The following is a 27,460-nucleotide window of genomic DNA, read 5'->3' as shown; positions in this document are numbered from 1 at the left end:
AGCATATTAGGTGATGTGCATCTCTGTAATGAGAAGGGTGTGGTCTAATGACATCAACACCCTATATCAGGTGTGCATAATTATTAGGCAACTTCCTTTCCTTTGGCAAAATGGGTCAAAAGAAGGACTTGACAGGCTCAGAAAAGCCAAAAATAGTGAGATATATTGCAGAGGATGCAGCAGTCTTAAAATAGCCAAGCTTCTGAAGCGTGATCATCGAACAATCAAGCGTTTCATTCAAAATAGTCGACAGGGTCGCAAGAAGCGTGTGGAAAAACCAAGGCGCAAAATAACTGCCCGTGAACTGAGAAAAGTCAAGCGTGTAGCTGCCAAGATGCCACTTGCCACCAGTTTGGCCATATTTCAGAGCTGCAACATCACTGAGTGCCCAAAAGCACAAGGTGTGCAATACTCAGAGACATGGCCAAGGTAAGAAAGGCAGAAAGTCGACCACCACTGAACAAGACACACAAGCTGAAACGTCAAGACTGGGCCAAGAAATATCTCAAGACTGATTTTTCTAAGGTTTTATGGACTGATGAAATGAGAGTGAGTCTTGATGGGCCAGATGGATGGGCCCGTGGCTGGATTGGTAAAGGGCAGAGAGCTCCAGTCCGACTCAGACGCCAGCAAGGTGGAGGTGGAGTACTGGTTTGGGCTGGTATCATCAAAGATGAGCTTGTGGGGCCTTTTCGGGTTGAGGATGGAGTCAAGCTGAACTCCCAGTCCTACTGCCAGTTTCTGGAAGACACCTTCTTCAAGCAGTGGTACAGGAAGAAGTCTGCATCCTTCAAGAAAAACATGATTTTCATGCAGGACAATGCTCCATCACACACGCCCAAGTACTCCACAGCGTGGCTGGCAAGAAAGGGTATAAAAGAAGAAAATCTAATGATATGGCCTCCTTGTTCACCTGATCTGAACCCCATTGAGAACCTGTGGTCCATCATCAAATGTGCGATTTACAAGGAGGAAAACAGTACACCTCTCTGAACAGTGTCTGGGAGGCTGTGGTTGCTGCTGCACGCAATGTTGATGGTGAACAGATCAAAACACTGACAGAATCCATGGATGGCAGGCTTTTGAGTGTCCTTGCAAAGAAAGGTGGCTATATTGGTCACTGATTTGTTTTGTTTGGTTTTGAATGTCAGAAATGTATATTTGTGAATGTTGAGATGTTATATTGGTTTCACTGGTAAAAATAAATAATTGAAATGGGTATGAATTTGTTTTTTGTTAAGTTGCCTAATAATTATGCACAGTAATAGTCACCTGCACACACAGATATCCCCCTAAAATAGCTAAAACTAAAAACTACTTCCAAAAATATTCAGCTTTGATATTAATGAGTTTTTTGTGTTCATTGAGAACATGGTTGTTGTTCAAATTAAATCCTCAAATAAAATTAATCCTCAAAAATACAACTTGCCTAATAATTCTGCACTCCCTGTATATATATATATATTATTATTTTTTAACAAACAAAGAAAAATTTAATATCACATGCATAAGTATTCAGATGCTTCAGTACTTGAAACACCTTTGGCAACAAATACAGCCTCGAGTTATTTTGGATATGGTAGCAATCTTTGCACACTTGGGTTGTAGGATTTTCTGCCAAATGGGATAGGTACCGTCAGTGGACAAACACTTTCTTTCAGGATCTGGAGTATTTTCTGAGTATAGCTGTCTAGAGTCTGGGATTTTCAGGGTAATGCCTTGGTTTTTCACTGACACTTACAGGTCTCTCCAGAGATGTTCAATAGGGTTCAAGTCAGAGCTCTGGCTTGGCCCCTCTAAGACATTGACAGAGTTGCCCCTAAGCAAATCCTCTGTTGTCTTTTCTGTGTGCTTAGGTTTGTTGTCATGTTGGAAGGTGAACCTTTAACACTGACTGAGGTCCTAAGTGCTGTAGAACATGTTTTATTGAGGATATCTATGTACTTTGTTCCATTCAGGTTTCCCTGAACCCTGATCACACTGGAATAAACTCCAGATTAGTGGAGGGCTGCAATTGTCTTTCTAGAACTATGTGCTTTCTACAAACAGTTGACCATCGAGTTCTTGGTCAATTCGCTTACTAAGGCCCTTCTTCCCTGATTGTTTAGTTTGGCCAGGGCACCAGCTCTTGGAGGAGTCCTGGTTGTGCCACACTTCTTTCATTTTAAAATTATGGATTATGTAAATAATTTTGTGCTCTTGTAATTTTTCTATCCTGCTTCAGATCTGTGCCTTGCACCAACTCTGTCTCTGAGCTCTGCAGGCAGCTCCTTTGACCTCATGGCTTGGTTTTTACTCCAATATGCATTATGAGGCTATCAATGGAAAGGCATGTGTCCTTCCAAATCATATTCAATCAAATAACTTTTCAACAGGTAGACTCCAGTCAAAGTGGAGAAACATCTCGGCAATGATAAAGAGAATTGGAAGGCAACTAAACTAATTTTCAATTGTTTTTGAAGAAAGGGAGTGATTCTTATCAGGGCCTTAATAATTATGTGTACGGTTTTCACTTTGTCATTTTTGGGTATGAAAAGCGGAAAGCAGATTAGTGAAAAAAATTAACAAATTTGACGATTGTAGTATCAGGCTGCAACATCAAACTCACCAGAGATGCATACTAATAATGCATACTCACATAATTTGCAACACTCCGCAGAGGCTGTAAGCCAGTGGTACCCCGTTTAGGCTTTGGTCTGGAAGTGGCAAACAAACCCCATTCTCGGGCAGAGACGAGCAAGCTAGCTTCAGGGTTAGTGAACTTTCATGATGTATAGCTTTTCTGGAAAAATCCGCCTTGAAAATTGATTTTTAAGTATGGCAGAGGCCAAATAAATTTCTCTTTCCCCATCAGCTATTGTGGGCATAAAAATTAAAAAATTTAACTCAGATGTATTAAAATGTGCAGAGCCCTACAGATGTGTTTTGCTAGTCAAACTTGGCTGTAACAGTTTCCCTCTGACAAACCAATCAGAGGACGAAAAAATGCTGACACTATTCTGGGCCAGCTAGATGGCGCTGTGAGGTGAATTTGAAATCTGTTTGGTTGAAGAAACAGACCCATTGCTTATATAATCTAAGGTACATTGGCCAGCATTACTGATTCTGAAGGCCCTGGGCAGATTAGATTGACATGGCAGCACAAAGAGGCTGAAATATGATTGGACAAAATATCTAACATCCACATACACGTACTGGAAGCAGTGCAGCCAAGAGAAACGCTAATGAACAAAATAAAGAGAATAGACTGTTGGGAATAAATTAATACAATTTCATGAAACAAAAATTTAAATTTTAGGTTGTAAAGGTAGGTTGGTGCCTCTAATAGTGTTTAAGCAAGCAGCAAGGCCCCATATATACAGTGAGGAAAATAAGTCAAAATCAAATCAGATCAAATCAAATTTTATTTGTCACATACACATACATTAACGACGGTCCGGCATGAGGGAATAAAATGGGGTAAAAAGGAGAATAAAAATTATAAATATAATAACAAAATTTAAAAGAAAAATATAATAAGAAAAAGAAGGAAGATAAATAAAGATATAAAGATATATATATATATATATATATATATATATATATATATATATATATATATATACATATATATATACATATATATACACATACACAAAAAATGTTTACGGCAGTGTGCAGTTAAACAGTAAACAACAGTAAACAAGTTAGGCATGGTTTTTGATTGTCCATGAGTGTCCGTGTGCAGTAAGGTGTGGTGTAAAGTGTCCTTGTGCGGAATGGTGTGGTATAAAAATAAGAATATAAAAATATGAAATAAATATGAAAAAGAAAATATGAAATGTAAAGTGCACTGTGCTGTGTAAGTCCAGTGTATAATGTGCCGTTGTCAGGGATTCCCCTGCCATGCCTTCTTCTTGGGATGTGTGGGATGGAGGTGGCGGATCTCCACGACAGTCCCTTTGAGGAGGAAGGAGCTTCATTCCATGGGTCTTCAGAGCGTGCGGCTCCGTACCAGGACTCTCCAAGGTGCTCGGCTTCATTCCATGGTTCTTCAGAGCGCGCGGCTCCGTTCCAGGATTCTCCGAGGTGCTCGGCTTCGTTCCACGGTGCTTCAGAGCGCGCAGCTCCGTTCCAGGATTCTCACTGGTGCTCGGTTCCATCCCTGGGCATCCAAGAACGCGAGGCTCAGTTCCTGGGTTTCCACGGACACATGGCCCTGCCCCTGGGTCAGTACAAGCGCGCTGCTGTGTTCCGGGGTTCTCGTGGACGCTCTGCACCATCACCGAGCGTCTGCGAGTGCGCCCTGGCATCCCAGCATTCCCATGAGCTGTCCGTGCCGCCACAGAACATCTACAAGCGTGCTGCCCTGTTTCGAGGTTCCCGTGGGCGTGCCTCTCCGCCACAGTGTCTTCAGGAGCGTGCCTCTCCGCCACAGTGTCTCCAGGAGCGCGCCTCTTCGCCACAGTGTCTCCAGGAGAGCGCCTCTTCACCACAGTGTCTTCAGGAGCGTGCCTCTACGCCACAGTGTCTCCAGGAGCGTGCCTCTACGCCACAGTGTCTCCAGGAGCGCGCCTCTACGTCACAGACCCGTCACGAGGGAGCCGAGCCGCCACAGACCCGTCACGACAGCACCGAGCCGCCACAGACCCGTCACGAGAGCGCCGAGCCGCCACAGACCCGTCACGAGAGCGCAGAGCAGCCACAGACCCGTCACGAGAGCGCCGAGCCGCCACAGACCCGTCACGAGAGCGCCGAGCCGCCACAGACCAGTCACGAGAGGGCCGAGCCGCCACAGACCCGTCACGAGAGCGCCGAGCCGCCACAGACCCGTCACGAGAGAGCCGAGCCGCCACAGACCCGTCACGAGAGAGCCGAGCCGCCACAGACCCGTCACGAGAGCGCAGAGCAGCCACAGACCCGTCACGAGAGAGCCGAGCCGCCACAGACCCGTCACGGGCGTGAGCAGCCACAGACCCGTCACGAGGCGCCGAGCCGCCACAGACCCGTCACGAGGCGCCGAGCCGCCACAGACCCGTCACGAGAGGCCGAGCCGCCACAGACCCGTCACGAGAGCCGAGCCGCCACAGACCCGTCACGAGCGCCGAGCCGCCACAGACCCGTCACGAGAGGGCCGAGCCGCCACAGACCCGTCACGAGAGAGCCGAGCCGCCACAGACCCGTCACGAGAGCGCCGGGCCGCCACAGAGTCGTCACGAGAGCGCCGCTCAGCCACAGAGTTCCGCCGAGGGCGCCGCTCAGCCACAGAGTTCCGCCGAGGGCGCCGTTCAGCCACAGAGTTCCGCCGAGGGCGCCGCCAGCCACAGAGTTCCGCCGAGGCGCCGCTCAGCCACAGAGTTCCGCCGAGGGTGCCGCTCAGCCACAGAGTTCCGCCGAGGGTGCCGCTCAGCCACAGAGTTCCGCCGAGGGTGCCGCTCAGCCCCAGAGTCCCCCAGAGAGCTCGTTCCCGTTCCAGAGTCCCCCAGAGAGCTCGTTCCCGTTCCAGAGTCCCCCAGAGAGCTCGTTCCCGTTCCAGAGTCCCCAAGAGAGCTCAGCGAAGAGGTCATCATACCGCCGCCTGGCCGCGAAAGGGACGTCGTACCGCCGCCTGGCCGCGAAAGGGACGTCGTACAGCCGCCTGGCCGCAAAGAAGGCGACAGCTCGCCCCCGGGCTCCACAGAGGGCGACAGCTCGCCCCCAGGTCCTCCTCAGGGCGACGGCTCGCCCCCAGGTCCTCCTCCGGTCGACGTCTCGCCCCCAGGTCCTCCTCAGGTCGACGTCTCGCCCCCAGGTTCCCCGCATGGTGACGTCGGGCCTCCAGGTTCCCCGTAGGGCGACGTCGGGCCTCCAGGTTCCCCGCATGGCGACGTCGGGCCTCCAGGTTCCCCGCATGGCGACGTCGGGCCTCCAGGTTCCCCTCAGGGCGACGTTGGGCCTCCAGGTTCCCCTCAGGGCGACGTCGGGCCTCCAGGTTCCCCGCATGACGATGTCGGGCCTCCAGGTTCCCCTCAGGGTGACGGCAGAGCTCTCCAGAGGCCCGCCGAGGGTGTCGTTCCGGTCCAACGTCAGAGCGCTCCAAAGGCCCTCCGAGGGTGTCGTTCCGGTTAAACGTCAAAGCTCTCCAGAGGCCCTCCGAGGGTGTCGTTCCGGTTCAACGTCCTGCCGAGGGTGCCTCTGTGTTCCTGGTCTCCACCGAGGACGTCGCTCCGCTCCAGGTCTCCAGGGAGGTCGTCTCTTCGCCTCCTGTCTCCACCGAGGACGTCGCTCCGCTCCAGGTCTCCAGGGAGGTCGTCTCTTCGCCTCCTGTCTCCACCGAGGACGTCGCTCCGCTCCCGACCAAGGACGCTGCTTTGCCTTGGGCCCCTTCCGATCCTCCCCTGCTTCGTTGCGATGCCCACGGGGCCTCCTTTGTCCCGGGTCGGTTGGGGAGGCCTTCCTCCGAGTGCCCCGGCCCGCCTGGCATAGGGTGGGTTTTGGGGCGTCAGGTGCCGCCCCTGGAGGGGGGGGTACTGTCAGGGATTCCCCTGCCATGCCCCCCTCGACCGCTGTCAGAGATGCACCCTGCCACGCCCCTCTCAGTAGCTGTCAGAGATGCACCCTGCCACGCCCCCCTCAGTAACTGACAGTTCCTCGTTATTCACTGCCTGCCAGGATCACCGACAGCTGTGGCTCGTTAAGGACTAGACTATATAAACTCACGTTCTCGAGTCACAGGCTGTCGGTTCTTAAAGTGTCATGCTGGTCACTCCGCGACTGCCTGCCTTCCCGCTGGTTCTGTTCCCAGGACTCTGTTTCCGCGTTGATTACTCCTTGCCGTGGAGTTGCTTTCAGTTCAGGTTTTGTTTTCCGTTGGACATTCACTTTCGTTTTGGATTACTCGTCTCGAGCGGATATCTTAGTTTTGCTTTCCTTCGCGGCATGTGAGTGTTTCATTTGTTGAACTGTGTTTTTGAATAAAGACAATGATCGAGTTATTTCCGCTTCCGCGTCATCAGCCTGACAGCCGTAGCACGAAAAGTGTGATTTGTAATTTGTACTCACATAAGTATTTGAACACCCTGCTATTTTGCAAGTTCTCCCACTTAGAAATCATGGAGGGGTCTGAAATTGTCATCGTAGGTGCATGTCCACTGTGAGAGACATAAATCTAAAAAAAAAAATCAAGAAATCACAATATATGAGTTTTAAACTATTTATTTGTATGATACAGCTGCAAATAAGTATTTGAACACCTGTCTATCAGCTAGAATTCTGACCCTCAAAGACCTGTTAGTCTGCCTTTAAAATGTCCACCTCCACTACATTTATTATCCTAAATTAGATGCACCCATTTGAGGTCGTTAGCTGCATAAAGACACCTGTCCACCCCATACAATCAGTAAGAATCCAACTACTAATATGGCCAAGACCAAAGAGCTGTCCAAAGACACTAGAGACAAAATTGTACACCTCCACAAGGCTGGAAAGGGCTACGGGGATATTGCCAAGCAGCTTGGTGAAAAAAAGGTCCACTGTTGGAGCAATCATTAGAAAATGGAAGAAGCTAAACATGACTGTCAATCTCCCTGGGGCTCCATGCAAGATCTCACCTTGTGGGGTCTCAATGATCCTAAGGAAGGTGAGAAATCAGCCCAGAACTACACGGGAGGAGCTGGTCAATGACCTGAAAAGAGCTGGGACCACCGTTTCCAAGGTTACTGTTGGTAATACACTAAGACGTCATGGTTTGAAGTCATGCATGGCACAGAAGGTTCCCCTGCTTAAACCAGCACATGTCCAGGCACGTCTTAAGTTTGCCAATGACCATTTGGATGATCCAGAGGACTCATGGGAGAAAGTCATGTGGTCAGATGAGACCAAAATAAAACTTTTGGGTCATAATTCCAATAAACGTGTTCGGAGGAAGAAGAATGATGAGTACCATCCCAAGAACACCACCCGTACTGTGAAGCATGGGGGTGGTAGCATTATGCTTTGGGGTGTTTTTCTGCACATGGGACAGGGCGACTGCACTGTATTAAGGAGAGGATGACCGGGGCCATGTATTGCGAGATTTTGGGGAACAACCTCCTTCCCTCAGTTAGAGCATTTAAGATGGGTCGAGGCTGGGTCTTCCAACATGACAATGACCCGAAGCACACAGCCAGGATAACCAAGGAGTGGCTCTGTAAGAAACATATCAAGGTTCTGGTGTGGCCTAGCCAGTCTCCAGACCTAAACCCAATAGAGAATCTTTGGAGGGAGCTCAAATTCCGTGTTTCTCAGCGACGGGCCAGAAACCTGACTGATCTAGAGAAGATCTGTGTGGAGGAGTGGGCCAAAATCCCTCCTGCAGTGTATGCAAACCTGGTGAAAAACTACAGGAAACCTCTGTAAAGGCTACTGTAACAAATATTAACATTGACTTTCTCAGGTGTTCAATACTTATTTGCAGCTGTATCATACAAATAAATAGTTTAAAAATCATACATTGTGATTTCTGGATTTTTTTTTTAAGATTATGTCTCTCACAGTGGACATGCACCTACGATGACAATTTCAGACCCCTCCATGATTTCTAAGTGAGAGAACTTGCAAAATAGCAGGGTGTTCAAATACTTATTTTCCTCACTGTATATAGATAGCTGCTGGATGTTAGACACATGGCGCTTCTCCACATTCCACTTGAGGATGCCTCACAGGTGCTCAATAGGGTTCAGGTCTGAAAACACACTTGGTCACTCCATCACCTTCACCTTCAGCTTCAGCTTCCTCAGCAAGGCAGTTGTCATCTTGGCAGTGTTTTTGGTGGTCGTTATTATGTTGGAATACTGCTGTGTTCCCAGTTTTTGAAGGGAGGTGTCATGTTCTGCTTCAAAAAGTCACAGTACAGTCTCTGATCTTAGACAGGTTGTATTGAAGGCTTTCTTGTGAGCCAGCTTCGAAAGAGGCTTTCTTCTGGAATGATAACCATGCCAACCTGGTCTGAGCATTGACAAGTGCATCTTCTGCTTTTGCAACCTCTAAAGCAATGCTGGTAGCACTCATGTGTCTATTTTTTTTCAAGCCAGCTTTTGCACCCGACGAACAGCACAAGGACTCAACTTTTTTGATCAACCCTTACGAGACCTGTACTGAATGGAACCCAACTTGGAAAAACTCTGTATGACCTTGTCCACTGTACTGTAACTCAATTTCAGGGTGTTACCGATCTTCTTATAGCCTAGGCCATCTTTGTGGAGAGCAACAATTCTACTTCTCAAATCCTCAGAGATTCTTTGCCATGTTGAACATCCAGTGGTTAGTATGAGAGCGTTGTACTTAAAGCACCAAACTGCTCTAATACAAGATACACAAATTTATATGGTCCTGTCAAGCAGACAAAAACATTAACATGAAAAATATGACAAGTGGACAACTGTTATCACTGAGGGTGTACTTGCTTTTGTTGGCAGCTATTTTGACAATAATTGGCATATGTTGAATTATTTTTAGAGGACAGTAAAGCTGCACACTGACAACTCTAAAATATAGTAATCCTCTGCTATACCTCGGTTCGAATCTTGCCCCCCTGGTTTAATGTGGAATTGCATTTGCGACATAACTAATTTGTAATAAGTTTTTATCGCGTTTTTTGGTTTGTCACGGGAGGTTTTGAACCGTAACCACTATGATAAACGGGAGATTACTATATATCCACGTTTCATTTCTATAGTATTGTTTCTTGAGAACATATACTATAATATTTGCTGAAATGTGAGGGGTGTACTCACTTTTGTTAGATACTTGATAGATAGAAAGTTTGAGTAAAGTACACTTCATAATTCCCATTTTTTCAATTAATTTATGGAAATTATCCAATATGTAATTACTTATTATTATTATTAATATTGTAATATTGCCTTATATTGTAATATTGTATATCCAATATTTAATTACTTATATTGTAATATAGTTTAATATTGCCTTTGTTTTTGATTATAATTTTAGAGGGGAATGGAAAAAATCAAGAGGAGGGCTCATTGTAGGTGGAGGAGGAGAACACTTGTTAGGGCTTTCATGCATGAGGCACTTTACTTTGTCCTTGAATTTAGCTTAGGCTTATATAAAAGCACTGGATCACAAGGCACCAGTAATATGTGGAGATGGTACAGAACAAGGCACTGAGAAATAAACTAGAAAATAAAGAAAAAAAAGTGAAAAGTTACAGTCAAGAGTGAAAAAGAAGTTAAAGAAACCATAGGTTTAACGGAAGACATTTGTCTACACACCAGAAATTTTCAGAGAAATTGGTAAGGTAATTTGAAGATGGATCAGAGAAGCTCAGATATACCACTAGCATCGTGCTCCCTTCAGGTTTCAGTTCAAACATTTTCCTCTGGTTTGGGTTCCTGCACATCTCTATCAGGTAAAGTCAATACTTTTTCACATGATCTTGATTTTTTGTGTGTTAATTTTAAATAAAAATCCCCTACACTGTTTCTTAAACATTGTAACATGAATTGCTAAAGTAAGATGTTTAGATGATTTTTTTCACACCTGTTATATTTTTGTTGGGCGTAATCTTCCTTGCTCCTGTGCTTTTGGTCAGCATCTCACACATTTTTCCATAGTGGTTTTATGTACTGTAAGGTGCCTTACTCACAGAACATAACTAAAGCTTGAGTATTGTATAATCAGACCAAAATACCTTTTATGCAATTTATGTGCTAGTGCTTGATCACTCATTCCAGGCAACTAAATTTAAGACTGTTGCTACCATATGAGAAAAAATAATTGTGTTTTGATTCTGTTTTAATTTCAAATGCTGCCACTTATTCAAGATAAAAAGCACAGCAACACTTTAATATAAGCTGTAATTTTCCATATTGAAAATAGCATTCCACTGGTGGATATGGCTCGGGTTGAGCCACAGGATCAGTAGGATTATATAGTGGTTAACAACTAGAGAAAAACAACCACATGCTAATAATCCTCGTGGCCATGATGGCAGGGAGCCAATGTGAGAAAAAAAATAAGAAACTTGTGCTTACCAGGAGTTCTGAAAACACACATTGCTATGCTGTAAATTGCTTTGTCTTAAGAATTATTGCAGTCATTATTAATATTAATTGGTATTTTTCACATACCTTGTTAACAGATAAACTGTAAAATAGGTAGTAATTTTAGGCTTGTATAACTGTGATCAGAGGGATTAGGGGATTGGGGGGCATTGGAACGGCTTAGCTGAATAAACAAGCATATTCTAATTAATATTCTAAATAGTCAAAGGACACATTCAGAAATATGCATGCAATATATATTTATGAATGGCAACGTGTATACATAGATTAGAAGAATATGTCACCTAAAAAAACATCTTGTCTTAATAAGCCTTTCCTTTTTAGGTAGGAAGGGCAGTGAATTAATGGTCCATTTATTTTGTAATATACTTGTGTGTGTGTGTGTGTGTGTGTGTGTGTGTGTGTGTGTGTGTGTGTGTGTGTGTGTGTGTGTGTGTGTGTGTGTTTGTTTGTCAGGGTCACCAGCTGCAGCCAGACTGCGCTGCATTCTTGGAGAGGATGATGACACCACGCCAACACTCTTTACAGAGATGGATACATTGCACCATGAAGGTGGAGAACTGGAGTGGAAAGAATCAGCAAGGTAACACACATAACATTTTCATGCTCACTTAATCAGAGCCATGCACATACATGATTATGTCTATGAAACCCTAAAAGGACTACACACTGATTTGACTTTGACACCACTGGAGAAAAGTGGCTCTTATCCATTGCCTATGAAGGAGGTTTGATGAGCAGAAGGGGCAGCTGAAAATTAAACTGAACATAAATTATAACATGTATGTTTAAAATTATTTAATTAATGTAAAATATAAAAGTAAAATTGTAGAATCCATTATTTTGTTCTAATAGAACCCGAAATATCCAATAAACAGTTCTGTGTGTTTTCTTAGGTGGGTGAAGTTTGAGGAGAAGGTGGAGGAGAGGGGTGAACGATGGAGCAAGCCCCATGTTTCCACCCTATCACTGCACAGTCTGTTTGAGCTACGTACATGTTTACAGACTGGTAGCATCCTGTTAGACCTGGAGGGCTACTCTCTGCCTCAAATAGTTGGTAAGTTGAACCTGTGTATATGTTTGTGTATATTACTTAAATAAATAATAATAATAATAAAAGCTGTAGTAATACTAGTGTCAAGGTAACTGAACTTTTATCTATTTATAAATAGTAACAATTGCTATCTATAAATAAGCCTTCGTGTAGTTGACTTACCACTTGGCATTCATTTGATCTTGATCAGTAAGCTATGTCAAATACTTCTTTCACTTGAGTGTTATATGTGAATATCTATACCTTTCTTATATTCAGATGAAATAGTGGAAAAACATGTGCAAAATGGCCTGATGGACTCTGAACTCAAAGAGAAGATCAGTTTCATCTTGCTGAGAAAGCATCGACACCAGACAAAGAAGCCCATCCATCGCTCGCTGGCTGACATTGGAAAACATAGTCCTTCAGTTAAAGGTGTTGATCTATTGTTTGTTTATGAATTGTTTACAGCTTTTCTACTGTGAATTGAAATTATTAGTTGGCAGGCACTTCTGCCTGAAATGTCTTACTGCAATGGCAAAATTCAATCCAGTCATATAATCAAAAAAGTATTAAAAAGTAATGTCAATGCTATATATTACTTGAAATTAACCACTAAGCTTCCATTACCAGTTTTTTATTTTTTTTTTATCAGCTTAAAAAATTCCACAGTATAAGATTAACTTTTCAATAGTTATTCAGTATTTAAAAGAAACTTTAAAGAATAAGAGTGTTTGAATGAATAACCATAAAAATATGTTCCAATATTTCTGGTCTTTAGTTAATTGGCTTCTTAAATCTGTTGCCAGTGGTGGATGCTTTCCCTATGCAAGGTATCTGTAGATCTCTAAAAGTTTATAAACGAAACATTCTTTAAGCTGCCATCTAATAGGGTTTAGAGGTAATTCTGGTCAAGCGACTTGGAAGACTACAGCAACTTGTATTCATACCCTTTTAACAAATTTCAGTGAGTCTTTCCTTGCCACAGCCAAAACTGGCTTGCTAATTAGGGATAAACATATAAGTTACAAACTTATAGGCACTAAACTTCCAAACCTTGTTATCTCTGTAAAACTGGACAATGTCCATTATTAAAAGCACTATACAAATAAAACTGAATTTGTATTTATCTGAAAATTATATTACAAATAATATACTTTGAATCTCTGATTTTTCCATACCATTGTATGTGCACCTTTGTGCAATATTACGTCTTCTCTCATCTTCTCTGCACTGTTCAATTTCAATTTCAATTTCAAATGTACCCTAAACTCTGCAACATCTCAAAATATTTTTTGAGCTATCTTTCTCTTTTCTTCTTTTTTCCTCTTATCACTTACCCTGGGTCTGTCAGACCGGAGTCCAAGTCGTAGCCATAGCTCCATGTATAACTTGCATCATTCCACTGAAGACTTGCGAGGTCACCAGTGTGGAAGTCTGGGAAAACTATGTGAGTCTAGGATTCTCAATGAATGCAGTCTACTCATTATATCAGCTAAATATCGATAAACAGTTCTAAAGCCATGTCTGCTTCATTACTTCTATGGTAAAGTATGGACACTACAGTATAATTTTAAATTTAATAATTATTTTCCGCTACTTTTCTGCTTACTTTAATGCAAGTGACAAATGTCACTACATATTCTGAGGGAATCATGACTATCCAAATAGAAAAAGCACAAATTTCTTAAATAAAGTATATGCATATTGTCATTGTAATGAAAAACTAATAATTAACACAGTGTAGCAATACAACTATAAAATAACATTTTATGCTATCTGACTTGAATTCAAATCTTGGGTGTTTATCTGCCCTCTTGATTCATTTGCCTCTACCCATAATTTTGAGCATCAAAAGTCTTTCTAAAATCAGAGTAATAAATAAGTAAATATTAAAATCTTAAAACTTGAATAGAATGGACACTTGAAAATGCACTTTAATATTATGTGAAGATGTGTTTCAAGTGTAGTCTTGAATTACATGTGCTTGTACTATACTTGGACTATACTATTCAAGAATCTATGGACAAAAGTATTTGTCAAAATTATTGCCTTCTTATTTTTTCTTAATTTTTAACATTTTACATTAATAGTAAAGACATCCAGACTATAAAATAACACATACACATGGACTTATGTGGTAAACAAAAAAACAGTTACATTTTTAATTGTCCAAAGTAGCTATATTTAGCTTTAGCAAACTCATGGTATTCTCTCATCAGACTCATTAGGTAGTCAAATGGAATGGTTTTCAATTCACAAGTGTGCCTTATTCTAAATGCAGTCTCCAAAAACATCAAATGATACAATGAAATAGCTCTCATGGGGACCATCCTAAGAAAGAAAGAGCAAGAGCTACCTCTGCTGCAGAGAATAAGCTTACTAGAATTACCAGCCTGAGAAACTGCAGATTTACATAAATGCTTCTCTGAGTTAAAGTTAAGTTAAAAATTCAAAGTCTATTGTTTTGAAGAGATTGCTTTAGCCAAGACATCATAGTCAAATTTTAGCAAAGAAACAATTAATTGCTTGGGCCAAGAAACACAAGAAATAGAGATTAGATCAGTGGAAAACTGTCCTGATGAGTCCAAATTTGGGATTTGTTTTCCAACCCTTATGCCTTTGTTGGATGTACCATTCCTGGTGACTCATGAGGCTGACTGAGAGAATGCCAAGAGTGTGCTGTCATCAAAGCAAAAGATGGCTACTTTGAAGAATCAAAAATGTTAAACATATTCTGATTTTGTAACTTGTTTGTTTACTATGTAATTCCATACATGTTCTTTCATAGTTTGGATGTCTTTAAATATTAATTTACATAACCAATTCTAAAACAGTTGGGACACTGGGTAAAATGTAAATAAAAACAATGAATTATTTGCAGATCTCATAAACCCATATTTTATTTTTAATAGAATAGAGAAAACATTTGAAATGTTTAAACTAAAAAAAATACCATTTTAAGAACAAAAAATGTAATTTTGAAATTGATGGCAGCAACACGTCTCAAAAAAGTTGGAACAGGGAGAACAAAAGGTTGGAAAAATAAGTGGTAATAACAAGGAAGAGGCAGTCAGATTTTCTCAGTTGTAATGATGGGTAGTTCACCAATCTGAAAATCTGCATCTACAAATTGTTTTAAAATAATGTTCAAACAATTTTAGAACAATGTTCCTCAATGTAAAATTGCAAAGGTTTTAAATATATCATCATCTACAGCACATCAGCCCCGCAAAAGATTCTGAGAATCTGGGGAAATCTCTTCCAAAAATGTGTGTGCCATCCAAAAATGCTAATCAAACGCAGTCATCTTCTCTGGGCTAAAGCTCATGTAAAATGGTCTGGCAAAGTGAAAAACTGTTCTGTGGTCAGACAAATTTACATTCTTTTTGGCAATAATGTGAATCGGACTAAAGAGGATAGGGACCTTTCAGCTTGTTAGCGGTGCTCAGTTCAAAAGCCTGATTTGCAGTTCAAAATCTCTGATTGAATGGTGGTATATTAGTGCCTATGAAATGGGTAGCTTGCACATATTGAAAGGCACCATCAATGCTGAAAGATATATCCAGGTTTTAGACTAGCATATGCTCCCATCCAGATGACGTCTTTTTCAAGAAAGGCCTTGCAAATTTGAGCAGGACAATGCAAAACAGCATGGCTCCATAGTAGAAGAATCTACTATGCTGCCTACAGTCCAGAACATTTACTAATTAAAAATATTTGGCGCATCTTTAAACAAAAAATTCGGCAAAAAAAAAAAAGACCCAGGAATGTTGAACAGTTAGAATCCTATATCACCCAAGAATGGGACAAAAAATCTCAAAACTCCAGCAACCTGTTTCCTCAGTTCCCAGACATTGACAGACTGTTGTTAAAAGAAGAGGGGATAATATACTGTATATTATCCCTTATTTTTTCTTAAAATGTTACATTTTCTTTGTTTAAACATTTCATATGTTTTCTATGTTCTTTTGTGAATAAAAAATGGGTTTATGAGATTTTCATAGGTAGGTACTGTAGGTAGGTATTTAGGAAGGTATTTAGGTTTTAGGTAGGTTGCATACATGATGTATGTTAATATGTAAGTTATGAACTTGCTAGTGTTTAGGCTCAATTTGCCCCATGTGGAAAATTAAGTTTATTTATTATATTGTAATTAAAAAATATTATATTAACTTTTTAAAAGTAACAATGTCAAAATCCTGTCTTTTAGATCATCATCAGAGTCGTAGTATGAATGACATCTCAATTACTCCAAGTTCTGACCAGGTATGTTGTTTTATGTTTTGGAGAAACTTCATTGCTTTCAAGGTATCTACACTGATTAAACTGTACAAATTATTTAATTACATTTATAATATATAATTGTTTTAAAGATTTTGGTAACAATAGCACTCTAACAGTAGGACTTAAAAATAAGAATTTCTATAAGGACTAAACAATGTTGGGTAACATGCCTGAGGTGAAGTGTGGTGTTTTTATTCACGACAACAGCTAGAAAAAAGTTTACTAATATTTTTTTTTTCCCCACTCAGATGGAACACTTGAAATACTGTACCCAGAATTAAACTGTGAGCTAAAAATATAAGTCACATAAGGTCTGGCAATGTGCTTTAAAAAGACAGGGTGATTTGTTAAACATTTAGGAAACAAAAGAAGCTCACATACTTTAATATATTTCAGTTTATCTAATTAATAACTAACACAAAATAAACTCAGTAAACTTATTAGAATGTAGTTGTTAAACTTAAGCATTGAACAACAAAAAAGTGTTTGCCTTGGGGAGCCAAAAGAGCAATATTCATCTTGGTCACAAAGGTAAGTAGTTAAGCAGACAGACTAAACAGGAATTGCCAAGAATTAAAAATTTAATTTACAACAGGTCAAAACAGCAAGGTGAACACACAGGAGGTACGCAGGAAGCATTTGAACTCTTGATTAACTTGATCCACTTGCCTGTTATCTCATCGTCCCAAATATTTCCATAAAGCTTGTACAGTGGTACCCCGCTTATTGACCGGCTCGGACTTCGACCTTTTCGCTTAGCGAACAGTTTTCCGACCGAAATTTGTGCCCGCAGAACGACCAAATGCCTGCTCATCAACCCCGACCCATGCGGATCATTTTTTTTTGTTACTTTTGTAATGTTTTTAATTTATACTTTTTACTGTATTATTGTCAGAAATCCACCTGCCACGTCCCCTTCGGCGGCTGTCAAAACCTCCACTTTCCCTGAAGCCCCCCGGCTTCAACAATGCGCACCTGGGGCTCATTATTCACTTATCCCCAGCTCCCATATAAACCTCTCATTCATCCACACTCCTTGTTGGTTATTGTTGGTATGTAAAGGTGTTTGGTGCATGTTTGTCTGTGGTTTCCCTGTCACACGTATTCCTATGCGTTTCTTCCTTTCCAGACTTCATGCGCTCTCCACGGCTGCGCTTTCTTTCCAAAGCGCACCACGGATTACTGTTTTCCTCCCGTGCGTTCAACCGTGGACCTCGCGCCTCCAGGGCGTACCACGGATATCTCTCTCTAGTTTGTCGGGATTCTATGGACTGCTGTGTGTGTGTGTGTGTTTTTGTGTTAAACTCTCCGTGTTTTCGTTAAACCAAAGTGAACTGTGCTCCGGCTTTGCCTTCACTCATTACGCTGCATAACAATTATATACAGTATTATTTATGTACCTGTATTATTTAGTATTATTACTGCTAAAACCAGGGCAAAACTTGTTAATAAATGGGTATCGGTGGAGGTCGGGAATGGATTAATTGGTTTTCCATTATTTCTTATGGGATAATTACATTCACTCTTCGACCTTTTCGCATTTCGACCGGTTTTAAGGAATGGATTAAAGTCGATAAGCGGGGTACCACTGTACATACAATGAAAATGGTTGGGGGACCGGTCAATAACAATCTTTTTGTTATTCGAAATGTTTTATATACTAAATAATAAAATACTAATGGATGGATGTCAGACCAGCCAGGGGAACTAGGCATCGATTGTCTACCAGGAACAGCTACCAGGATGACCATGTGAATTCATGGATTTAGGGAAGTCAGTCATGAATTCAAGAGGAAACCTAGGAAACACTGCAGGTCATTAACAGTTTTGGATCTGGGCCAGTCTACCACACCTGCAACTTTGGCTTGATCTGTATTCAACCCCCCCTGGGACTGATTACACAAACAAGGAATGCAATGTCTATTGGTTATATTTATGTTTGCCTCCTCTGACATGATTTATGAGGAGGCATTGCAGAACTAGGCAAATTAGTTTGTTAAGGAGGTAAGGAAAAGGATTCATGAAATCCCAAGCATGTTCGATTCTATTGGAGGCCACTCTGTGCAGCTGGGGACGGTTTCTCATCAACGCCTTGGGTGGTTCCATGAAATTCCGGAGTAAGAATGGAAGCTTTGAGGATGGATTTGGACTGTAGTTAATGTCAACAGTCTGCTACACTGACTCAGGACTACAGTTTGCTTCTGATCACTGTATCCGCAACATTGTTTATCTGTAATAAATGGACATTCGGTGCAACCAGATAAGGATGGGTTCCCTCTTGAGTCTGGTTCCTCTCAAGGTTTCTTCCTTATGGCATCTCGGGGAGTTTTTCCTTACCACAGTTGCCACAGGGACAAACTTACACTTATAAAGAACATCTTATTAGTTATTAGTGATCACCACATGATCTGTGTAAAGCTGCTTTGAGACAATGTTTATTGTTAAAAGTGCTATACAAACAAAAATGAATTTAATTGAATGTCCCCTTTCAAATATTAATTAATCACTGGTCGGATATCACCTTTGCCATTATAGAATATTCATATTGGCTTGAGGTGTTACTAAAGGTCATCTTCCACTAGTGCCCCCTCTCGTATGCCCCTCTCTTATTGATACTGACAGTAAAAGGGATCATGGAATGAGCTGCTTTTCAGATCAAGAGATACTATCCTTATGCAACCAAGGGGCACTAGGACACAAATAAACAAATAAGAAATGTGCTTTGTAATGTTACCTTTATTGAATAGCTCACCATAAATAAATGTTACCCTCCAGCTCAAAAACAAATTTATGAAGAAAATTCCTAGAGATGCTGAGGCATCTAATGTGTTGATTGGAGAGGTGGACTTCCTGGACAAACCTTTTGTGGCCTTCATCCGTCTTGCTCAAGCCACTACACTGGGGGGGTTAACTGAAGTCCCAGTACCAACAAGGTAAAAAATAATACATTACAACCCCGATTCCAAAAAAGTTGGGACACTGAACAAATTGTGAATAAAAACAGAATGCAATGATGTGGAAGTTTCAAATTTCAATATTTTATTCAGAATACAACATAGATGACATATCAAATGTTTAAACTGAGAAAATGTATCATTTTAAGGGAAAAATAAATTGATTTTTAATTTCATGGCATCAACAAAAAAGTTGGGACAAGGCCATGTTTACCACTGTGTGGCAACCCCTTTTTTTATTTATAACAGTCTGCAAACATCTGGGGACTGAGGAGACAGCTGCTCAAGTTTAGGAATAGGAATGTTGTCTAAGACAGGCTTCTAGTTGCTCAACTGTCTTAGGTCTTCTTTGTCGCATCTTCCTCTATGGGTGAAAGATCTGGACTGCAGGCTGGTCATTTCAGTACCTTCTTCTTCCTTCTTCTACGCAGCCATGATGTTGTAATTGATGCAGTATGTGGTCTGGCATGTTGGAAAATGCAAGGTCTTCCCTGAAAGAGACGACGTCTGGATGGGAGCATATGTTGTTCTAGAACTTGGATATACCTTTCAGCATTGATGGTGCCTTTCCAGATGTGTAAACTGCCCATGCCACATGCACTCATGCAACCCCATACTATCAAAGATGCAGGCTTCTGAACTGAGCGCTGATAACAACTTGGGTTGTCCTTATCCTCTTTAGTCCGGATGACATGACATCCTAGTTTTCCTAAAATAACTTCAAATTTTGATTCGTCTGACCACAGAACAGTTTTCCACTTTTTCACAGTCCATTTTAAATGAGCCTTGGCCCAGAGAAAATGCCTGCGCTCCTGGATCATGTTTAGATATGGCTTCTTTTTTGACCTATAGAGTTTTAGCCGGCAACGGCGAATGGCACAGTGGATACAGTAGCATTCCTGTATGTGATGCAGTGCCGTCTAAGGGCCCTAAGGTCACAGGCATCCAGTATAGTTTTCCGGCCTTGACCCTTACGCACAGAGATTGTTTCAGATTCTCTGAATCTTTGGATGATATTATGCACTGTAGATGATGATAACTTCAAACTGCAATTTTTTTCTGAGAAACTCCTTTCTTATATTGCTTTAGTATTTTTCGACGCAGCATGGTGGAATTGGTGATCCTCTGCCCATCTTGACTTCTGAGAGACACTGCCACTCTGAGAGCCTCTTTTTAAACCCAATCATGTTGCCAATTGACCTAATAAGTTGCAAATTGGTCCCCCAGCTGTTTCTTATATATACATTTAACTTTTTCGGCCTCTTATTGCTGCCTGTCCCAACTTTTTTGGAATGTGTAGCTCTCATGAAATCCAAAATGAGCCAATATTTGGCATGACATTTGAAAATGTCTCACTTTCAACATTTGATATGTTATCTATATTCTATTGTGAATAAAATATAAGTTTACAATTTGTACGGTGTCCCAACTTTTTTGGAGTCGGGTTTGTATTATATAAATTATACTCTTGCTTTCATAATTTCTTCTTAATTATTTCACTTGTTTTATTATTTATTTATTTATTTATTTATTTAGGTTTCTCTTCATTTTGCTTGGCCCTCAAGGCAAAGTCAAGTCCTACACTGAAATTGGTCGTGCCATTGCCACCCTCATGGTTGATGAGGTAAGAATGAATGGAAAAGTTTTTAAATGATTTTGTGTCCCAAGTTCTATGTAATGAATTACTAATTACAATTAATTAAAAGAATGAAATACATTATGCCATGATTTACATTGCTGTCTCTTCAGCTATTCAGCAGTGTAGCCTATAAGGCCAGACACCGTGAAGACTTAATTGCAGGACTTGATGAATTTTTAAATGAGGTGACAGTTCTACCACCAGGAGAATGGGACCCAAAAATTCGTATTGAACCACCAAATAAAGTTCCTTCAGCAGAGATGAGGTATTAGGATCCAATTGTGTACAATGGACATGACGTAATCTGGTTTAACCTAGCTGTATTAAAGAAGGAGTACAATTAATTTGCTTTCTAATTTGCTGCAGAAAGTCAGTGTTTTCACTAAATGAGCTAGGGCAAACTAATGGAACTGTAGGAGGAGGAGAAACAGCTAATGATGATGAAAAGATGCCTACTGCTCATGAGTTGGGAGAAGAACTGGCCTTCACTGGGAGGTAATGGTATTAAGTACTGTATGTTACTGTATACCCTAAATATTGTTCTTGCAGATTTGGTTCGAGACAAAAATAACAGAGAGCAGTCATAAGCATAGCCATATTAACTAGTGTTTCTGGTAGAGTGCTGCAACATTTTTTCTACGTTGTCCATGTTCCAAATTTGTATTTCTGTGGATATTTGTCTATGCATCAGTCTGGTTAAAAAAAGTACAGTATCAAATGTTGTCTTATAATTCAACATGTAATTATCTTCCAACATATTCCAATATATTGTTCATTATGATATATATGAGCTGGCAAATGCTCTGCAGAATATTTGCTTTTAATTTGCATATTGTAAATGTGATAGATTTTGTGGAGGGCTTTGGCTTGACATCAAACGGAAACTGCCATGGCTACTGAGTGACTTCTATGAGGGTTTTCACATCCAGTCAATCTCAGCTGTGCTCTTTATATACCTGGGATGCATCACTAATGCCATCACATTTGGAGGACTCTTAGGAGACGCCACAGACAATTACCAAGTACCATTATTTTATACAAACCTCAGTCTATTTTATTTTTCTTTTACTTAATACAAAATTTGGTGTATTGTATTTTAAGAAGGAGTGGCCAAATACCTTATTTGGCTATGGCTTTTTTTTTTTTTTACAAACATTGACTGTTTCTGGTGCCACATTCAAATACAGTGCATCCGGTAAGTAATTCCCAGTGCTTCACTTTTTTCACATTTTGTTATGTTACAGCCTTATTTCAAAATGAATAAAATTCATAATTCTACAAAAATACCTCAAGATGACCACTTGAAAGAAGTTTGTTTGAAATCTTTGCAATTGTATTTAAAAAAAATAATGAAAAATTTGCATGTACATAAGTATTTGCAATGACAGTCAAAATTGAGCTCAGGTACATCTTGTTTCTACTGATATTTATTGTTTCTACTGAATATTTCTACAAATTGAATGAAATCCACCTGGGAAAAAATTATTTGATTGGACATGATTTGGAAAAGCACACACCTGTCTATGTAAGATCCAACAGTTAACAGTGCATGTCAAAGCACAAACCAAGCCATCGAGTCCAAAAATTGCCTGTAGACCTCTGAGACAGGATTGTATTGAGGCACAGATCTGGTGAAGAGTACAGAAAAAGTTCTGCAGCATTGAAGGTCCCAATGAGCACAGTGACTTCCATCATCCATAAATGAAACACCTGAGTGGGCCTTCCAGGCAAACTGAGTAGCTACAGGACTACTCTGTGAATGTCCTTGAGTGGCCCAGCCAGAACCCAGACTTGAATCTGGAGAGATATGAAAATGGCTGTTCGCTGACGCTCCCCATCCCCATGGAACTTGAGATGTTCTGCAAAAATTGATGGGAGAAACTGCACAAAAATAGATGTGTCAAACTTGTAGCATCATACTCAAAAAGACTTGAGGCTGTAGTTCCTGCCAAAAGTACAAAAAAGTATCAATAAATAATTTCTTTACTGTATGTACATGTGATTTTCTTTTGGTTTTTATTTTTAATACATTTGCAAAACTTTCAAATTAACTTAATTCATGTTGTTATTATGGTATTATTTGTAGAATTTTGAGGAAAAGAAAGAATTTTTATCCATTTTTGAATAAGGCTGTAACATAAAATATGGAAATGTAAAGTGCTGTGAATACTTTTTAGAGGCACTGCATCACCAGTGCAGTGCAGTCATATCATTTATTTAAAAATATAAATATTTTTGCCCTTTCTGTTGGTAATGTACTGTCACAGAAAAGATTACCAAAGATTGTTACCAAAAATTCAATGATCTTTAATGCATGAGGTATTATCAATAGAAGATATATTTAATAATGATCCTAGAGTTTCTGGTAACATTCACAAGAACAGGATAAAATGTTATTGTGTTATTCTAACAAGACATTAACAAGGTTTTAAGATTCTTTAAATACATATCTGGAATAATGTGATCTACTTTTTTAAGGTTTTTAATTATTATTGTGCTCTCTAGGGAGTAATGGAAAGCTTTCTTGGAACAGCTCTAGCAGGATTGGTCTTCTGCTTTTTTGCCGGCCAACCCCTCATTATCCTGAGTTCCACAGGACCTATACTGGTCTTTGAAAAGTTGCTGTATGAGTTTTGCAAGTGAGTGCAAAAAGCTGTTGGACATACAGCAGTACTATTTAGCATTCATGTGCTGCATATCTACTGATTAATATGCATGACATATTGCATTACACTGTAATTTGATATGTCATTAAAACTTAGACTAGACTGGATTACTTTTCCTTGAAACTATAATTCAGGACAATAGGTTCTTACGTTGTCACAAAAAAAAAAACTATAATCAGTCTGTGAAGCTTTAATCAGAAATGCAATAAAATATAAAAAATATATATTTAGTAAATCCTTTCAATCTTAATATTCTCATACACTCAAACACCTGTTCTTGTGTTACTTTGAACATCTTTAACAGAAGTTGTATTTTTAACCCAGCCATTTGGGTTGCACAAGCCAGTGCACTCTTAGTGCCAGTCCCAAGCCTGGAAAAATAGGGAGGGTTGCGTTAGGAAGAGCATCCAGCGTAAAACGTGACAAATAAAATATGTGAATCACAAATCCGAAATTTATACCAGATCGGTCGAGGCCCGGGTTACCAACAACCGCCACTGAAATTGTTAGTCAACAGGTTACCGGTGAAAATTGGGGTACTGATGGCCGAAGGAGGTGAAGTAGAGGAGGAAGACATCTACAGAGACAGCAGGAAAAGAAGTAGTGTAGGAAAGTAATGGTTAGGGTTGGTACTTTAAATGTTGGTACTATGACTGGTAAAGGGAGAGAGATAGCTGATATGATGGAGAGGAGAAAGGTATGATATGATATATAGGTAGATATGTTGTGTGTTCAGGAGACCAAGTGGAAAGGGAGTAAGGCCAGGAACATTGCTGGTGGGGTTAAACTGTTCTATCATGGTGTGGATGGAAAGAGAAATAGTGTAGGGGTGATTCTGAAGGAAGATAAAGTAAGAGTGTAGTGGAGGTGAAGAGAGTTTTTGATAGGGTGATTATAAACATGAAGCTGGAACTTGAAGGGGTGATGATAAATGTCATCAGTGCCTATGCTCCACAAGTGGGTTGTGAGATGGAGGAGAAGAAAAAATTCTGGAGTGAGTTAGATAAAGTGGTAGAAGGTGTACCTAGGAATGTACAATTGGTGATTGTGGAAGACTTTAATGGACATGTAGGTGAAGGGAACAGAGGTGATAATTAGGTGATGGTTAGATATGGCCTTAAGGAGAGAAATGTGGAAGGGCAGATGGTGGTAGATTTTGCTAAAAGGATGGAAATGGCAGTGGTAAATACTTATTTTAATAAGAAGGATCATAAGGTGACGTATAAGAGTGGAGGAAGGTGCACACAGGTGGACTATATTCTATGTAGGAGATGCAACCTGAAAAAGATTGAAGACTGTAAGGTGTTGGCAGGGGACAGTGTAGCTAGACAGCATCGGATGGTGGTCTGTGGGATGGTTTTGGAGGTGAAGAAGCAGAGGAGGAGAGTGAGGACTAAAAGAAGAATATGATGGTGGAAACTGAAGGAGTAAGACTGTAGTGTGAGATTCAGAGAAGAGGTTAGACAGGGGCCTCGGTGGTGAAGAGGTGCTGTATGATTGGGCAACTACTGCAGAAGTGATAAGGGAGACAGCTAGAAAGGTACTTGGTGTGACATCTGGAAATAAAAAGGAAGACAAAAAGATGTGGTGGTGGAATGAGGAAGTGCAGGAGAGCATAAGGAGAAAGAGGTTAGCAAAACAGAATTGGGCTTGACAGAGTGATGTGAAAAGTACACAGGAGTACAAGAAGATGCGGCAGCAGGTAAAGAGGGATGTGGCGAAAGCCAAGGAAAGGGCATATGAGAAGATGTATGTGAAGTTGGACACTAAGGAAGCTGATTGGCCAGGCAGAGGGACAGAGCTGGGAAGGATGTGCTGCAAGTTAGAGCATTAAAGGATGAAGATGGATATTTGTTGACTAGTGAGGAGAGTGTGTTGAGGAGATGGAGGAAGTTTATTGAGCAGCTGATGAACGAGGACAAGGTCAAACAGGAGTCTCAGTGGACTATGATGATATTGTGATCTGTGGTGAGAGTAGGGAGCAGGTTGAGAAGAGCCTGGAGAGCTGGAGGTATGCGCTGGCGAGAAGGGAGGGAGTGGGTGGAGAAGAGTGGCAGGAGTGATTTGTGGTAGAAGGGTGAAAGGAAAGTTCATAGGACTTTGGTGAGACCTGCTATGTTGTATGTTTTAGAGACAGTGGCACTGACTAAAAGACAGGAGGTGGGGCTGGAGGTAGCAGAGCTGAAGATGTTGAGGTTTTCATTGGTAGTGACAAGGGTGGACAGGATTAGAAATTTAGTTTATTAGAGGGACAGTGCATTTAGGACATTTCGGAGACAAGGTGAGGGAGGCGCGATTGAGATGGTTTCGACATGTGCACAGGGGGGACATGGGTCATAGAAGTGTCAGGAGAATACTGAGAATGGAGCTGCCAGGAAGAAGGAAAAGAGTAATGCAAAGAAGGTTGTTTATGGATGTGGTGAAGGAAGACATGCAGGTAGTTGGTTTGATAGAGGCAGATGTAGAAGACAGGGGGGTATGGAGACGGATGATCTGCTGTGGCGACCCCTAATGGGAGAAGCCGAAAGAAGAAGAAGATATAGAAGTTTTATTTTTAAAAGCCTACGAAGATGAACATGTCTCAACAAGCCCCTTACTCATATATGTAAGAGTGGCTAATAGAGAAACTGAACAAGAATGAACAATGTCATAATAACAATAAGAAATAATATAGAAATATGTATAAACAAAAATAAATGCAAAACGCAGCATTGCATCACAAACAAAATAACAAAAATAACACCTTCCAAGTTTGTTTCTTTTAATTGTAAGTTTATCTTTTTTGTTTTTCACAATCAGGACTAATGACATTGACTACATGGAGCTGCGCTTGTGGATTGGACTGCACTCCTGCCTTCAGTGTCTCATCCTGGTGGCCTCAGATGCAAGCTATATTATAAAGTACATGACACGTTTCACTGAGGAGGGCTTCTCAAGCCTCATCTCTTTTATCTTCATCTCCGATGCTATAAAGAAGATGATGGGAGCACTCCAGTACTACCCGATTAACATGAACTTCAAGCCTGATTACATCACTACATACAAGTGTGAATGTCTGCCTCCAGACCAAGGTTAGCATCACTGAAGTGTAGATTAACCTGGCAGGAAAGGCAAGTTTTTGAAGTGTACACATTTGCATACATTTGTCTGATCTCAGCTGATATAAGCTTTTTTCAATATTTGTCACAAAGAATAAATGCAACAATTTACATAGACTGATTTACATAGTGATTACAAAATTGCAATTTGCATTATTTTTTTTACCTTTTTTAATACTGCATAATACTGACATTTTTGTAACAGGTTCTTCAATTGTTTTTAATTCATCTGCTATACTTGGTCCAGACAACTATACTGATTACTCTTTGGTAAGGTCAAGCTTGGAATAACAGTAGGATTATAACATATACAAATCTAACATTTTTATTTAGTGTAAAATAACATTATTCTTATTTAGTCATAATTTTTAATCTTGTTCATGCTTTATTGACGCATTATTTTCTTTGACTCAATTTCAAAGTGATTTACAAATCTCGAAGTGATATACAAATGAAATGCTATACACTGACACATAATAGATTTTTTCAATTTGGCAGAAATATTTAATCATCTATGAATGTATTTCCTCTTCCTTCAACATAGTACAACTTCACAGTTCTGGACTGGAGTCAGCTGAGCAAAAAAGAGTGTCTAAAATATGGTGGAGCTCTTATAGGCAAATCCTGCAAATATGTTCCTGACTTGGCTCTGATGTCCTTCGTCCTGTTTTTTGGCACCTATTCTATGACCATTTCTCTCAAGAAGTTTAAGTCCAGCCGCTACTTCCCCACCAAGGTTTGGAATGAGCCAACAATATTTTA

General features: G+C 40.7%; 1 protein-coding gene across 9 annotated transcripts in view; it reads left to right on the top strand.

Moving 5' to 3' along the window:
* Positions 1-27,460, top strand: part of slc4a5b (solute carrier family 4 member 5b) — a 56,459-nt gene that overhangs the window by 12,137 nt on the left and 16,862 nt on the right. For 7 of the 9 annotated variants that reach the window (XR_006927332.1, XM_046861374.1, XM_046861375.1 and 4 more), the window contains 14 exons: positions 11,478-11,604; positions 11,918-12,078; positions 12,334-12,489; positions 13,409-13,504; positions 16,268-16,323; positions 19,117-19,274; positions 20,832-20,919; positions 21,045-21,199; positions 21,301-21,429; positions 21,782-21,956; positions 23,440-23,573; positions 26,400-26,671; positions 26,904-26,968; positions 27,243-27,434. Coding sequence is in view for 8 of the 9 variants with exons in the window: in XM_046861374.1 (XP_046717330.1) it covers positions 11,478-11,604; positions 11,918-12,078; positions 12,334-12,489; positions 13,409-13,504; positions 16,268-16,323; positions 19,117-19,274; positions 20,832-20,919; positions 21,045-21,199; positions 21,301-21,429; positions 21,782-21,956; positions 23,440-23,573; positions 26,400-26,671; positions 26,904-26,968; positions 27,243-27,434 (1,964 nt within the window). In the remaining variant the exon portion in view is untranslated. Of the gene's footprint in view, positions 1-10,047; positions 10,367-11,477; positions 11,605-11,917; positions 12,079-12,333; positions 12,490-13,408; positions 13,505-16,267; positions 16,324-19,116; positions 19,275-20,831; positions 20,920-21,044; positions 21,200-21,300; positions 21,430-21,781; positions 21,957-23,439; positions 23,574-26,399; positions 26,672-26,903; positions 26,969-27,242; positions 27,435-27,460 lie in introns of those variants that run through there. The other 2 variants (XM_046861380.1, XM_046861376.1) reach the window with 2 other exon arrangements.

The sequence above is a fragment of the Silurus meridionalis genome, chromosome 11 (genome assembly GCF_014805685.1).
Source record: "Silurus meridionalis isolate SWU-2019-XX chromosome 11, ASM1480568v1, whole genome shotgun sequence".
Lineage (NCBI taxonomy): Eukaryota > Metazoa > Chordata > Actinopteri > Siluriformes > Siluridae > Silurus > Silurus meridionalis.
This window is presented reverse-complemented; position numbering and strand designations above follow the sequence as displayed.